The sequence below is a fragment of the Oncorhynchus mykiss genome, chromosome 12 (genome assembly GCF_057628025.1).
Source record: "Oncorhynchus mykiss isolate SJ-2025 chromosome 12, ASM5762802v1, whole genome shotgun sequence".
Lineage (NCBI taxonomy): Eukaryota > Metazoa > Chordata > Actinopteri > Salmoniformes > Salmonidae > Oncorhynchus > Oncorhynchus mykiss.
Genome location: NC_143033.1, coordinates 91,205,580 through 91,222,442, shown reverse-complemented (window position 1 = coordinate 91,222,442; position 16,863 = coordinate 91,205,580). Strand labels below are relative to the sequence as shown.

General features: G+C 44.4%; 1 protein-coding gene across 1 annotated transcript in view; it reads left to right on the top strand.

Annotated features, from left to right (window-relative positions):
* LOC110514490 (cytoplasmic phosphatidylinositol transfer protein 1) overlaps positions 1-16,863 on the top strand; it is a 115,183-nt gene that overhangs the window by 87,597 nt on the left and 10,723 nt on the right. Inside the window, exons 3-6 of the mRNA XM_090194037.1 lie at positions 7,239-7,327; positions 9,523-9,530; positions 12,102-12,173; positions 15,217-15,315. Of these exons, the coding sequence (XP_090050163.1) occupies positions 7,239-7,327; positions 9,523-9,530; positions 12,102-12,173; positions 15,217-15,315 (268 nt within the window). The remainder of the gene's footprint in view (positions 1-7,238; positions 7,328-9,522; positions 9,531-12,101; positions 12,174-15,216; positions 15,316-16,863) is intronic.

Here is a 16,863-nt window from a genome sequence, read left to right as displayed (position 1 = left end):
GATGCAATGTGATTGTAAAAATGTTCAGTTATTTTTGCTGCATTTTTACTGGAAAATGTTGGCCCTGTCACTTTTACTCAAGCCCAGTCACTTTTACTCAGGCCCAGTCACTTTTACTCAGGCCCAGTCACTTTTACTCAGGCCCAGTCACTTTTACCCAGGCCCAGTCACTTTTACTCAGGCCCAGTCATTTTTACCCAGGCCCAGTCACTTTCCCTCAGGCCCAGTCACTTTCACTCAGGCCCAGTCACTTTCACTCAGGCCCAGTCACTTTCACTCAGGTCCAGTCACTTTTACTCAGGCCCAGTCACTTTTACTCAGGCCCGGCCATTTTATAATCTAAATCAAATCAAATCAAACTTTATTGGTCACATACACATGGTTAGCATATGTTATTGCGAGTGTAGCTACAGTGCCTTGCGAAAGTATTCGGCCCCCTTGAACTTTGCGACCTTTTGCCACATTTCAGGCTTCAAACATAAAGATATAAAACTGTATTTTTTTGTGAAGAATCAACAACAAGTGGGACACAATCATGAAGTGGAACGACATTTATTGGATATTTCAAACTTTTTTAACAAATCAAAAACTGAAAAATTGGGCGTGCAAAATGATTCAGCCCCCTTAAGTTAATACTTTGTAGCGCCACCTTTTGCTGCGATTACAGCTGTAAGTCGCTTGGGGTATGTCTCTATCAGTTTTGCACATCGAGAGACTGAATTTTTTTTCCCATTCCTCCTTGCAAAACAGCTCGAGCTCAGTGAGGTTGGATGGATGGAGAGCATTTGTGAACAGCAGTTTTCAGTTCTTTCCACAGATTCTCGATTGGATTCAGGTCTGGACTTTGACTTGGCCATTCTAACACCTGGATATGTTTATTTTTGAACCATTCCATTGTAGATTTTGCTTTATGTTTTGCATCATTGTCTTGTTGGAAGACAAATCTCCGTCCCAGTCTCAGGTCTTTTGCAGACTCCATCAGGTTTTCTTCCAGAATGGTCCTGTATTTGGCTCCATCCATCTTCCCATCAATTTTAACCATCTTCCCTGTCCCTGCTGAAGAAAAGCAGGCCCAAACCATGATGCTGCCACAACCATGTTTGACAGTGGGGATGGTGTGTTCAGCTGTGTTGCTTTTACGCCAAACATAACATAAAAGTTCAATTTTGGTTTCATCTGAACAGAGCACCTTCTTCCACATGTTTGGTGTGTCTCCCAGGTGGCTTGTGGCAAACTTTAAACAACACTTTTTATGGATATCTTTAAGAAATGGCTTTCTTCTTGCCACTCTTCCATAAAGGCCAGATTTGTGCAATATACGACTGATTGTTGTCCTATGGACAGAGTCTCCCACCTCAGCTGTAGATCTCTGCAGTTCATCCAGAGTGATCATGGGCCTCTTGGCTGCATCTCTGATCAGTCTTCTCCTTGTTTGAGCTGAAAGTTTAGAGGGACGGCCAGGTCTTGGTAGATTTGCAGTGGTCTGATACTCCTTCCATTTCAATATTATCGCTTGCACAGTGCTCCTTGGGATGTTTAAAGCTTGGGAAATCTTTTTGTATCCAAATCCGGCTTTAAACTTCTTCACAACAGTATCTCGGACCTGCCTGGTGTGTTCCTTGTTCTTCATGATGCTCTCTGCGCTTTTAACAGACCTCTGAGGCTATCACAGTGCAGGTGCATTTATACGGAGACTTGATTACACACAGGTGGATTGTATTTATCATCATTAGTCATTTAGGTCAACATTGGATCATTCAGAGATCCTCACTGAACTTCTGGAGAGAGTTTGCTGCACTGAAAGTAAAGGGGCTGAATAATTTTGCACGCCCAATTTTTCAGTTTTTGATTTGTTAAAAAAGTTTGAAATATCCAATAAATGTCGTTCCACTTCATGATTGTGTCCCACTTGTTGTTGATTCTTCACAAAATAATACAGTTTTATATCTTTATGTTTGAAGCCTGAAATGTGGCAAAAGGTCGCAAAGTTCAAGGGGGCTGAATACTTTCGCAAGGCACTGTAAATGCTCGTGCTTCTAATTCCGACAGTGCAGGAATATCTAACAAATAATCTAACAATTCCACAACAACCACCTAATACACACAAATCTAAAGGGATGGAATAAGAATATGTACATATAAATAAATGGATGAGCAATGACAGAGCGGCATAGGCAAGATGCAATAGATGGTATAAAATACAGTATATACAAATGAGATGAGTAATGTAAGATATGTAAACATTATTAAAGTTATTTGTGATCCATTTACTAAAGTGGCCCATGATTTTGCGAGTCTGTATGTAGGCAGCAGCTTCTCTGTGTTAGTGGTGGCTGTTTAACAGTCTGATGGACTTGAGATGGAAGCAGTTTTTCAGTTTCTCGGTCCCAGCTTTGATGCACCTGTACTGACCTCGCCTTCTGGATGCTAGCGGGATGAACAGGCAGTGGCTCGGGTGGTTGTTGCCCTCTTTTTGGCCTTCCTGTGACATCGGGTGCTGTAGGTGTCCTGGAGGGCAGGTAGTTTGCCGCCGGTGATGCGTTGTGCAGACCACACCACCTTCTGGAGAGCCTTACGGTTGTGGGCGGTGCATTTGCCGTACTAGGCGGTGCTACAGCCCAACAGGATGCTCTCAATTGTGCATCTGTAAAAGTTTGTGAGGGTTTTAGGTGACAAGAACCATTTCTTTAGCCTCCTGAGGTTGAAGAGGCGCTGTTGCGCATTCTTCACCACACTGACTGTGTGGGTGGACCATTTCAGTTTGTCCGTGATGTGTATGCCGAGGAACTTAAATAGTATTGTGATATCCTCATATCATTATGGGTCACTTAATAGAATAGAATGTAACATAATAGAATAGAAAATAATATAACATTATGGAATGGAATAGTATAGAATAGATCAGAATAGAATGGAATAAAACATACTGTACACAGTAATGGGCTGCCGTATGGACATGGAGGTTCCATAAAACACTCATAAGAGGACATAAAGATTTTAAGACATTATAGGTCTCACAGGTTCTAGCCATAGAAGAGCAATGTATTTTATTGCATGTGTCATTTCAATCCCATTTTCTCTGTTAGTCCATCTCCACACTCTGTTGAACATGATTACTGTGTGAAATTGAATATTTGATTCTCCATTATGTAGATTTAGATCACAATTGAATTTGCTGTTAAACGCACTGGTGAGTCTGAAATACACGTTCTGCTTCACTAATGCCCTTTCTGTGAGTTGGCCCTGGATTTGACCCAATCAGTCACACACTTCCACACACAGAGACACATGATAACATACACACTGCATGCACAAGCAAGCCCACCTGCTCTTTCATACTCAAACATGCATACTGTATACTTCTGTCTCTCTTTCTCTGTCTTTGTCTCTCCCTCACTCTTTCTCCCTATTTCTTTCTTTTTAAAATGTTTTGTTCTTTCTCTTTATCTCAAACACACACACATCTTTCTCTTTATCTCAAACACACACACATCTTTCTCTTTATCTCAAACACACACATCTTTCTCTTTATCTCAAACACACACATCTTTCTCTTTATCTCAAACACACACATCTTTCTCTTTATCTCAAACACACACATCTTTCTCTTTATCTCAAACACACACATCTTTCTCTTTATCTCAAACACACACACATCTTTCTCTTTATCTCAAACACACACACATCTTTATCTCAAACACACACACATCTTTCTCTTTATCTCAAACACACACACATCTTTATCTCAAACACACACACATCTTTCTCTTTATCTCAAACACACACATCTTTCTCTTTCTCTTGTAGTAATACTGACAGATCAGAGTCAATCAACTGAGTCACTGACTCATCATCAGAGATGTGACTAGGAACACAGTTTAGCAGAGTGGGTTCATTCCAGTTTGGAAAATGGTCAAGATGCGGTCGCCAATGGAAACAGCCTCCACCAAATCCTCCACCAGCCAGGCAACCGTCACAACCCAAGGGGTTCTTCATGCACTAAGTGGACAGCGTTGTCGGACAGTCACAGAAAGTCCCGGCCCTGCAGTGTGCTGCTCTGGGAAATCCATCAGGTCTAACTGTGTTCCAGACTGTTTCATTCTGATCACAGCAGACCTGCCTGCCTGGCGGAAGGAACTGCTCTCTATTGATTCCATGGGTCTGGTCCCTATGGAGCGTTATCTATCTCCCATTCACTGACTTCATTAGATGTCTGGGAAGCGAGGAGACACTCTGATTGGTTTCCAGGGGGTCAGATAGGTACAAACCGGGTCAGCGATGGGCGACATCTTAAATGGCACCCTAATCCCTTTATAATGCAATATTACTTTTGACCATAGGGAATATAGTGACTTTTGGGAAGCAGGTCATGATAATGGGTGGTACCAGTAATGTATGGTATCTATGGGTTGGACCAGTAATGTATGGTATCTATGGGTGGCACCAGTAATGTATGGTATCTATGGGTGGCACCATTAATGTATGGTATCTATGGGTGGTACCAGTAATGTATGATATATATGGGTGGTACCAGTAATGTATGGTATATATGGGTGATACCAGTAATGTATGGTATCTATGGGTGGTACCAGTAATGTATGGTATCTATGGGTGGGACCAGTAATGTATGATATATATGGGTGGTACCAGTATTGTATGGTATCTATGGGTGGCACCAGTAATGTATGGTATCTATGGGTGGCACCATTAATGTATGGTATCTATGGGTTGGACCAGTAATGCATGGTATATATGGGTGGTACCAGTAATGTATGGTATCTATGGGTGGTACCAGTAATGTATGGTATCTATGGGTGGTACCAGTAATGTATGGTATATATGGGTGGCACCATTAATGTATGGTATCTATGGGTGGTACCAGTAATGTATGGTATCTATGGGTTGGACCAGTAATGCATGGTATATATGGGTGGTACCAGTAATGTATGGTATCTATGGGTGGTACCAGTAATGTATGATATATATGGGTGGCACCATTAATGTATGGTATATATGGGTGGTACCAGTCATGTATGGTATATATGGGTGGTACCAGTAATGTATGGTATCTATGGGTGGTGCCAGTAATGTATGGTATCTATGGGTGGGACCAGTAATGTATGATATATATGGGTGGTACCAGTAGTGTATGGTATATATGGGTGGCACCATTAATGTATGGTATCTATGGGTGGTACCAGTAATGTATGGTATCTATGGGTGGTACCAGTAATGTATGATATATATGGGTGGTACCAGTAATGTATGGTGTATATGGGTGGTACCAGTAATGTATGGTATCTATGGGTGGTACCAGTAATGTATGGTATCTATGGGTGGCACCATTACTGTATGGTATCTATGGGTGGTACCAGTAATGTATGGTATCTATGGGTGGTACCAGTAATGTATGGTATCTATGGGTGGTACCAGTAATGTATGGTTTCTATGGGTGGTACAGGGTCCCAGTTCACAGGTTACAGATGCCCACTTCTGAAACTCAAGTTTTTAAACGTAATTTCAAAACCTTAGTTCTAATTTAGCACACATTATGTTACCATTCACTTCCCTGTAGAACGTGTGACGGTTTTAGATTTTAAAATGCCAGGCGAGGCAGAAAGAGAAAGAACTGGAAAAGACAGAGAGGAGTGGGGGTTTTCAGACAGAAGTAAGACTGGTAGCTGCCTGTGTGAGCTCTGATGGGAGAGGAGATCAGTGTTGTGTAAGTGGTGGATCATTTAAACAGTCACGTTGGGATGCTATACCTGCCTTCCCACCCACAGACCACCTGCTACCACAGACAGACAAGTACGTAAGTGCGTGTGAGAGTTTGTGTGTGCAGAAAGGGAGGGTGAGGACATAAAAGTGGTCCTCTATACTTTGCTATTTAAAGGTCCGTCAGTGAGAGTGCAATGAACACAGCATGTCAGTCCTCTGTGGAACTGACAGGAGATTAGTGACTGGAGGATCTGTAGACTGGGACCAACAGGAACACAATATTCAGTCCACAGGAGGCTGCTGAGGGGAGGACGGACCATAATAATGGCCGTAACGGAGCACATGGAATGGCACCAAACACATGGAAACAATGTGTTTTATGTATTTGATACCGTTCCACCAGCCCGTCCTCCCCAATTAAGGTGCCCCCATCCTCATGTGATTCAGCCATCTAATCAACAAGGCTGAGGGAGGGAGGGTTGTGCTCCAACATTACTCAGTCAATTTAGCATTTTGAGTGGGAATCCTCCCCCAGTGGCATTTGGCTGTTTAAAATGGCAGCCGCCCACCTTCTGTTGACAGAGCTATTTGCAACTTTATGGCTGGCCTGGTGCTGCAGTCTGCACTTCTCCAATGTATGATATTGACTGCAGTAAACTACCCCACCCGTGACACCCACAATATTTATGGGTCTGTGTCCCTGATACACAGCCGTTTGGGCTGTAACTGTTGGCTTTTGCTGTTGCGGGCTTTCTGCTTCGATTCATCCTCACAAATGTAGTGTCCGGATGGAATTGGGATAAAATATACTTTATGCCTCTAATAAAGTTTATGCCTCCACCCAAGAGCTCAAAATCTCAGTGTCAATTTAATTTGTTCTCATAGGATTCTGGTCCTCTCTCCTCGTATTTAACAGTTTTAACTCAGCATTTTGCTTTTCCAAACTTTGCCAAAATATAAACATCCACCTCAGCATCACAGCAGCAGACATCTTTGCTGCTCATCCTTCCAGCTCTGGTTCTCTGGTTAGGGTTTAGATAGGACATTCTTGAATGGGTTCTCCCTGATTGGCTACAAGGTCAGACCATGATGGTCACAGAGGTTCCTTTAGTTCTGATTGAGAAAACCCCTGTCTGTGTCCTCTGTGCTCCGTCCTCTCCCTTTTACCGCAGGTTGCCCAGTAACATCACCATCATCTACAGAATTTTGAGCCGCAATGTCCACCCAGCAGTCTCCATTTTCAGCTCCTCACAGCTGGCGCCAGATACTGTATAGGGTCTAACAGTGAGGAAGGGATAGCAAGGGGTGGAAAGGTTCAGGTCTATGATTCAGATGGATGTCGTGTCTTCTCTCGTTTCTGCTTGATGCTGTTCTCTATTTCTCTCACTGTGCTCCACCTTACCTCTACTTCTCCCCTCTTCTTGTCTCTTCTCATCCCTTGTTCCCTTGCTTCTCTCTTTTCTTCACTCTACTCCTCCCTTATTTCATTCAGCTCACTTGTCTTCTTTTGTCTCTTTCAGTAAGCTCCCTAGCTGGGCCAGGGCTGTGGTCCCTAAAATCTTCTATGTGACAGAGAAGGCCTGGAACTACTACCCCTACACCATCACAGGTAACCACTCCTAGGACCATTACACTGTAACACCTCTACACTACTACCTACACCATCACAGGTAACCACTCCAAGGACCATTACACTGTAACACCTCTACACTACTACCTACACCATCACAGAAGAGCAGTACAGGAATGCACAGTGTGTCTGATAATGGAAAGGAGGAAAGGGGATACCTGGTCAGTTGTACAACTGAATGCATTCAACACAAATGTGTCTTCCACATTTAATCCAAGCTCTCTGAATCAGAGAGGTGCGGGGGCTGCCTTTATCGCCATCCACGTCATCAGCGCCCGGGGAGCAGGTGGTGTTGGGGGTTAACTGTCTCGCTCAAGGTGAAGAACGACACATTTTTACACTTTGCCGGCTCGGGGATTCAAACCATGGACTGTACTGTACTCTGATAGACATTGTGATAATAGTCTATAGATAGGTGATGGACTGTACTGTACTCTGATAGACATTGTGATAATAGTCTATAGATAGGTGATGGACTGTACTGTACTCTGATAGACATTGTGATAATAGTCTATAGATAGGTGATGGACTGTACTGTACTCTGATAGACATTGTGATAATAGTCTATAGATAGGTGATGGACTGTACTGTACTCTGATAGACATTGTGATAATAGTCTATAGATAGGTGATGGACTGTACTGTACTCTGATAGACATTGTGATAATAGTCTATAGATAGGTGATGGACTGTACTGTACTCTGATAGACATTGTGATAATAGTCTATAGATAGGTGATGGACTGTACTGTACTCTGATAGACATTGTGATAATAGTCTATAGATAGGTGATGGACTGTACTGTACTCTGATAGACATTGTGATAATAGTCTATAGATAGGTGATGGACTGTACTGTACTCTGATAGACATTGTGATAATAGTCTATAGATAGGTGATGGACTGTACTGTACTCTGATAGACATTGTGATAATAGTCTATAGATAGGTGATGGACTGTACTGTACTCTGATAGACATTGTGATAATAGTCTATAGATAGGTGATGGACTGTACTGTTCTCTGCACAGGGACTGTTTGTTCTGGCTGGCTAGTTTGGACTGGACTGACTAAGAGCTCTATCTGTTCTCAACCTTCTCTATCTGTTCAGACCCAACGTATTCCCTCGCTTCATCCCTCTACCACACACACACACACACACGAACACACACACGATATTTCTTTCCTCAGAGAGAAGAATCCCAATAGCTTGTTGGGAGGGATGGAGGGAGTGATGGATGATAACATGATGAGAGGATCATATTATTATAGCCCTCTAAAATAAAACAAGCTCCTGCTGCTCCTTGTTGTCCTTCTCAGGTGTCCTCTTAACACATGATGCTCTCTCTCCCTCTCTTCTCTTGTCCCCTCTTCCACTCCCTCTCTCTCTCTCTTTTTCTCTCTCTCCATCTCTCCTCTTGTTAAACTCCCTCCCCTCTTCCACTCCCTCTCTCTCTCACTTTTTCTCTCTCTCCATCTCTCCTCTTGTTAAACTCCCTCCCCTCTTCCACTCCCTCTCTCTCTCTCTTTTTCTCTCTCTCCATCTCTCCTCTTGTTAAACTCCCTCTCCTCTTTCACTCCCTCGCTCTCGCTCTCTCTCTTTTTCTTTCTCTATCTCTCCTCTTGTTAAACTCCCTCTCCTCTTTCACTCCCTCGCTCTCGCTCTCTCTCTTTTTCTTTCTCTCCATCTCTCCTCTTGTTAAACTCCCTCCCCTCTTTCACTCCCTCTCCCTCTCTTTCTCTCCCCCTCCATCCCATCTTTCTCTCTCGCGCGCTCTCTCTCTCTCTCTGTCTCTCTCTCGCTCTCTCTCTCTCTCTCTCTCTGTTTCTCTCTCTGTCTCTCTTTCTCTCTCCTCTTGTTAAACTCCCTCCCCTCTTTCACTCCCTCTCTCCCTCTCTCTCTCTCTTTTTCTCTCTCTCCATCTCCTCTTGTTAAACTCCCTCCCCTCTTTCACTCCCTCTCCCTCTCTTTCTCTCTCTCCCCCTCCCTCCCATCTTTCTCTCTCTCGCGCTCTCTCTCTCTCGCTCTCTCTCTCTCTCTTTCTCTCGCTCTGTCTCTCCCTCTCTCTCTCTGTTTCTCTCGCTGTCTCTCTCTCTCCTCTTGTTTAACTCCCTCCCCTCTTTCACTCTCTCTCTCCATCTCTCTCTGGTCCTGGATTCTTCACCTGCTGTGACGCAGAGTACACTGTGAGTATACCACTGATGTTCCTTACACACGCACGCACGCACGCGCACACACACACACACACACACACTGTGTCACAACCGGCCGTGTCACAACCGGCCGTGATCGGGAGTCCTATAGGGCAGTGCACAATTGGCCCAGCGGCGTCCGAGGCTGGGGCGGGGTAGACAGTCATTGTAAATAAGAATTTGTTCTTAACTGACTTGTCTAGTTAAATAAACTAGTAGACATGCAGAGCAGTCTGCCAGAAGTCAAGGGTTAGGTGAGCTGTGCTCTGATGACTGACAGAAGAGTATGAAATGTTGTATTCCTGTAGAATTCCATCTCTGTTTTGAATCAGTGAATGGTTCCCCCAGAGATGTACAGAGCAGCAATACAACGCTACAGTAATGCTGTGTGGGTCCTTAAATCCCAAATCTAATAGCTAAATGATCCTTGGTATGACCATCTTAAAACAATTCCATATGTTCACTTAATAGCTTAGACTCTTATGTAAAGCACAAGCTCAATTTGATTAGGCTTTGAATGTCATTAAAGGGACTTTAATTCGCCTATAATTTTTCAATGAGTTTTACAGACAGCTTCATCTATTGTTCTGGTTCTATATTTAGCCATTGAGGATTTATTTTCAACCACCTCAGTCTGCGTCCTAAATGGCACCCTTTCCCCTATATACTGCACTTCTTTTGACCAGAGTCCTATGGGCTTTACATAGGGAATAGGATGGTATTTGGGACCCAGCCTCATTCATGTATGGGCTTTTACTGAAATTATTAAAGGAGAGCTGCTCGGTTACACAATGCACTGAACCTGGTGTGTGTGTGTGTGTGTGTGTGTGTGTGTGTGTGTGTGTGTGTGTGTGTGTGTGTGTGTGTGTGTGTGTGTGTGTGTGTGTGTGTGTGTGTGTGTGTGTGTGCGCACTTTAATGAGGCTAAATGAATGGAAGAGATGGAACACGTGCTCGTTAACAGGAGTTGACTACAGTGAACATGTTCAACATGGGGTTCTTGGTTGTGTGCGTCTCCTGCTGTGTAGTTTTGTAGGACAGGAGATGTTATTTAAAGAAACAAAAGGGATGGATGTGCTGAAGATAATGTTGGTTCAGATGAAGATAAGGACACACCCTCTCTCTAGATAAGCACACACACACACACAACCTCCTGCAGCAAGCCTATAGCCTGGGCCCCACCCCATGCTGCTGCGCTGTGGACATATTCATTCCTTCCCATTCTCTCTATTCTAAAGAGACATATGAACACACACACATACAGAAACACACTCACTCACTCATACCGTTATGTAACTGGAGATCTATTGAGCTTTGTTGTAATTGCGGTGTTAAAGAGTTAATCTAATCAAAGCCTATAGTGAGAGCAGTGTGAGTGATAGTTGACTAGCCATGGGGGGATGGGGAGGAAGGTATGAGTGATAGTTGACTAGCCATGGGGGGACGGGGAGGAAGGAATGAGTGATAGTTGACTAGCCATGGGGGGATGGGGAGGAAGGTATGAGTGATAGTTGACTAGCCATGGGGGGATGGGGAGGAAGGTATGAGTGATAGTTGACTAGGCATGGGGGACAGGGAGGAAGGTATGAGTGATAGTTGACTAGCCATGGGGGGACGGGGAGGAAGGTATGAGTGACAGTTGACTAGCCATGGGGGGACAGGGAGGAAGGTATGAGTGATAGTTGACTAGCCATGGGGGGACGGGAAGGAAAGTATAAGTGATAGTTGACTAGCCATGGGGGACGAGGAGGAAGGTATGAGTGATAGTTGACTAGCCATGGGGGACGGGGAGGAAGGTATGAGTGATAGTTGACTAGCCATGGGGGGACAGGGAGGAAGGTATGAGTGATAGTTGACTAGCCATGGGGGACGGGGAGGAAGGTATGAGTGATAGTTGACTAGCCATGGGGGGACGGGAAGGAAAGTATAAGTGATAGTTGACTAGTCATGAGGGGGACGGGGAGGAAGGTATGAGTGATAGTTGACTAGCCGTGGGGGGATTGGGGGGAGGTTCAGGGTGTGGACGAGGATCCAGTAAATCCACAGGGCGATATAATATAATCATTATTACTGAAGACAGGGGCAATAAAACACACGCAATCACACTCAGCATGACACACACACATGCGTACACGTGCACACACACACACACACACACACACACACACACACACACACACACTGCCCATAAAACACCTCACCCTGCAGGCTGACCACAAAGACCCAGGAATATATTCCCTCTGTCTTTCCTGAGCTTGTATGGATAGTGGTAGAAAGATTCTATCCCATCTCCCATGGAGATCAGTTTCTCCAGTGCTCCACACCTTGTTGGAGATGATTCGGATTTAACCACTCTACATTTAGGTTATGTCCCAAATGGGCAATAGCCTATGTAGTGTTTTGACCAAGGCCCACTATGGGGCCAACATAGTGCGTCCTGGTCAACAATAGTGCACTACATAGGCAATAGGGTACTATTTGGGACTCAGACATAACAAGTCAAAATATTGTCTTAATGTGTCTATATTCTGTCTGTAATCTCCTGCTGTTCTCTCCTCTTCTCTAGTGTTCCTTTCTGCCAAAGTTCTCCATTCACATAGAGACCAAGTATGAGGACAACAAAGGCAGCAATGACAATGTCAGTATGGTTGTCTGTGCATGGTCATGGTGTGTGTCTGTGCATGGTCATGGTGTGTGTCTGTGCATGGTCATGGTGTGTGTCTGTGCATGGTCATGGTGTGTGTCTGTGCATGGTCATGGTGTGTGTCTGTGAGTGGTCATGGTGTGTGACTGTGAGTGGGCATGGTGTGTGTCTGTGAGTGGTCATGGTGTGTGTCTTTGAGTGGTCATGGTGTGTGTCTGTGAGTGGTCATGGTGTGTGTCTGTGAGTGGTCATGGTGTGTGTCTGTGAGTGGTCATGGTGTGTGTCTGTGAGTGGTCATGGTGTGTGTCTGTGAGTGGTCATGGTGTGTGTCTGTGAGTGGTCATGGTGTGTGTCTGTGAGTGGTCATGGTGTGTGTCTGTGAGTGGTCATGGTGTGTGTCTGTGAGTGGTCATGGTGTGTGTCTGTGAGTGGTGTGTCTGTGAGTGGTCATGGTGTGTGTCTGTGAGTGGTCATGGTGTGTGTCTGTGAGTGGTCATGGTGTGTGTCTGTGAGTGGTCATGGTGTGTGTCTGTGAGTGGTGTGTCTGTGAGTGGTCATGGTGTGTGTCTGTGAGTGGTCATGGTGTGTGTCTGTGAGTGGTGTGTCTGTGAGTGGTCATGGTGTGTGCACTTGAATGCCACATACAACATTCAGTCCCATCTTTTTCTCTCACTTCTAAACGAGTGGATGGAGTCAGAACAGGGGGATGCTGGGATGAATAAGAACACGGGTCTAATATATTCACGATGCCCCAACCAACTCATCAGAATGCACGTTTATTTCATTGGCTAGGCTCTCCCTCACTAAAATCAGTGAGATTACCATTCAGTCTGTGGGCTTCAGGGCCCATATTCATAAAGCATCTTTATTAGGAGTGCTGATCTAGGATCAGGTTCCCCTTGTTCAAGTCAAAACTGGTCCTAGATCAGCACTCCAACTCTGAGAGGCTTTATTAATATGGGCCCAGGCCTCCGAGTCAAGTGGAAGTGGTTCTTTCTCCAGCCTTTCAATGTGGAGCATATCAAATCAAGTTGGATATGGGTTAATCCGTTGGGGTGGCAGGTAGCCTAATGGTTAGAGCATTGGGCCAGTAGCCAAAAGGTTGCTAGATCAAATCCCTGAGCTGACAAGGTAAAAATCTGTCATTCTGCCCCTAAACAAGGTAGTTCCTAGGCTGTCATTGTAAATAAGAATTTGTTCTTAACTGACTTGCCTAGTTAAATTACATGTGGATAACTGTGGGGTAAAGGCTGTGTGATAGGAGAGTTTATATTGTATACCTCTGTGATAGGAGAGTTTATATCATATACCTCTGTGATAGGAGAGTTTATATTGTATACCTCTGTGATAGGAGAGTCTATATCGTATACCTCTGTGATAGGAGAGTTTATATTGTATACCTCTGTGATAGGAGAGTTTATATCGTATACCTCTGTGATAGGAGAGTTTATATCGAATACCTCTGTGTTGGGAGAGTTTATATCGAATACCTCTGTGATAGGAGAGTTTATATCGAATACCTCTGTGTTAGGAGAGTTTATATCGAATACCTCTGTGTTAGGAGAGTTTATATCGAATACTTCTTTGTTAGGAGAGTTTCAATAATGCATTATCTTGGTTGGGTTTGCTATCAGATGCCCATTGCTTCATGTTACACAATGGGTTTACCCATAACTCATCCCCCTTCTTCTGGTTTGAAGGACATGTCAAGGACATCCTTAGTACACCAAGGTCTTACTCTGTCACATATCTGCATCTCAAATGACAATCTATTCCCTATGTAGTGCACTACTTTTGACCAGAGCTCTGCACTGCATAGGCAATAGGGATCCATTTGAGATGTAGACAACAGTTGTTTTCAGCCACGTTCGCCTGCTGCACCTTCTCTTTGTGAGAGTTGGTATGTCAGGGAGAAAGGGATGATTGCCTACAGCTCCTTGGCTACATATTTAAATTCCCTACAGTATGAAGGACTGATATCCAGACAACCAGAGTTGAGAGAAGGGGGGTAAGATAGAAAGGAAATAAGATATAGGGAGATATTGTGTGTATCTGTCTGCATGTCTGATCCAGTCCTTTAAACAAGGACTGTTGCTTCTTGTTCCTCTCACCACTGATCCTCATTTCCTGGTGGGGGACACATTCACATTACCATTCCACAACATTTACATGATGTCATATCATAAAACTGATCTTGTCTGTCCTGGGTCGTGTTCATTAGGACATAACGGAAACCATTTCAAAACGTTTTGCTATAGACAAAAGAAACGTTTCTTATTGGACATTTCCAGGTAATCCCTCCCTGTTTCAGCTAATTTTCTTGTGTTTGGTGCAAAACGAACACGACCCTGACTTCATTCCTGAGACTAAAGTATGTATTTGCTTAATTTTAAATTCATCCCATCAATGCCTCAATTTCCCAAGGCTTACTTCCTCTACTCTCAAAGACATCATTATTCAGTTCAGTTTTTCATCCTCTCAGTCTACTTATCATGCAAAGTTTGGTAGATGAATATACATTGATGTCAGTAATGGATGGATTTTTGTCTGGATTATTCAACTATTTCAAGGAGGTTATTACTGCACCAGCTCTGTCTCTGTCTCTCCTGTTTCTTTCTCCCTGCTAAATGAGCTAAATGTATCCTCCGGGCGAAAGCACCTGTCACCTGACGAGGTCTAATGGCTTTAATGGGGAAAGGAGTAAAGCATTCATAACCGTTAAAAGCCTCGCTTTCCTCCTTCAAACAATGTGATTCTCTATATGATTGGCAGCTCTGGCCGATCAGTATCATGAAATGATCAGTATCATGAAATGCTCGCTCGCTCAACTTACCCAAACATCAGAGCTCCACCTAGTGGCTGCTGTGGGAATGACCGTTGATTGAGCCTCACTCCTAAGATCACTGATATACATCTACATAGATAAGGTGTTGCTGAAATACAACGTCCTCATCATGGAGAACAGTTGATTATGTTCTCTCTCTTTCTCTCTCTCTCTCTAAAATGACATGCCCATCTCTTTTTCTCTATCCCTCAGATCTTTGACAGCGAGCCCAAAGGGGAGGAGGAGATAGAGGTGTGCTTAGTGGATATCGCCTACGACGAGATCCCAGAGCGCTACTACAAGGAGTCTGAGGTGAGGAGGTCAAAGGTTAGAAGTCAAGGGTTAGTCACTGTTTCAGCAGCAGTGGACTTCGACAGTCACAATTCTCCATCGTTTTCCAGTACAAGTGTGTACTTGTACACTCACCGGCATGGATATAAAACCATATAATTGGTGTAAGCATTGGCTGGCGTGAGTTTCTACCATTGTTAAACCCATGTTAGAAAGTGTGGAAGTGTACTTTTTGGGAGGAGTGGGGGGGGTGAGCTCTGGGTGCTAGCAACCTGGTTGTTTCACAAAGTCAGAAAAAGTGTAAGAGTCTGATAACAAAATATCTAAGAGAATATAGTCTTAGAAAAACTGCACTATCTAGAACCTAAAAGGTTTCTTTGGCTGACCCCATAGGAGAACCCTTTGAAGAACCCTTTTTTGGTTCCAGGTAGAACTACTTTGGTTCTAGGTTGAACCCTTCTACCTGGAACCAAAAAGGGTTCTCCTATGGGGACAGCCGAAAACCCTTATGGAACCCTTTTTTCTAAGAGTGTTTACAAATCCCCATTTCTCTCATATCTCATTTGCTCATTTCTCCTCTCAGCCCTGATGGTCAGCTAGCTGCTAGTTTCATCAGAGAGAGAGACCTCAAGCTGGTCATATCTCCCCTCTCAGCCCGAGGGTCAGCTAGCTGCTAGTTTAATCAGAGAGAGAGACCTCTAGCTGGTCATATCTCCCCTCTCAGCCCGAGGGTCAGCTAGCTGCTAGTTTCATCAGAGAGAGAGACCTCAAGCTGGTCATATCTCCCCTCTCAGCCCGAGGGTCAGCTAGCTGCTAGTTTAATCAGAGAGAGAGACCTCTAGCTGGTCATATCTCCCCTCTCAGCCCGAGGGTCAGCTAGCTGCTAGTTTCATCAGAGAGAGAGACCTCTAGCTGGTCATATCTCCCCTCTCAGCCCTGAGGGTCAGCTAGCTGCTAGTTTCATCAGATAGAGAGACCTCTAGCTGGTCATATCTCCCCTCTCAGCCCCGAGGGTCAGCTAGCTGCTAGTTTCATCAGAGAGAGAGACCTCTAGCTGGTCATATCTCCCCTCTCAGCCCTGAGGGTCAGCTAGCTGCTAGTTTCATCAGAGAGAGAGACCTCTAGCTGGTCTTGGCTGCCATTAACCATGTTCACTGCTGTGTCCCTGCTCTCCTTCACGTTCCATTCTTTTCTCTTCACAAGCCTCAGGGAGGGTTGATGTAGGGGTGGATGGAGGGAAGGGGGTGGAGGAATGGAGGAATACACGGCGTTATCTTCCTCAAACAGCCTCTTAAAGCTTCTCACTCCTCTGATCACCAACTGGCTATCTGCCTCGCCATACGTGTGTGTGTGTGTGTGTGTGGGGGGGGGGCTCTAATACCATGTCTGTTATTAGAGTCAGGGGGACAGCAATGGATCTGTCTTTTATGTTTGACCAGAGGACGGGGATTGATGCCCTAGCCATCAGATGCTTTTTCCTGGAATACAATACAATGTCAACCAGCCTATTTAAGTATATTTGATTTGATCTGAGCCAGTTTTAGATCCCTGATACCTGCTGTGTTCAGG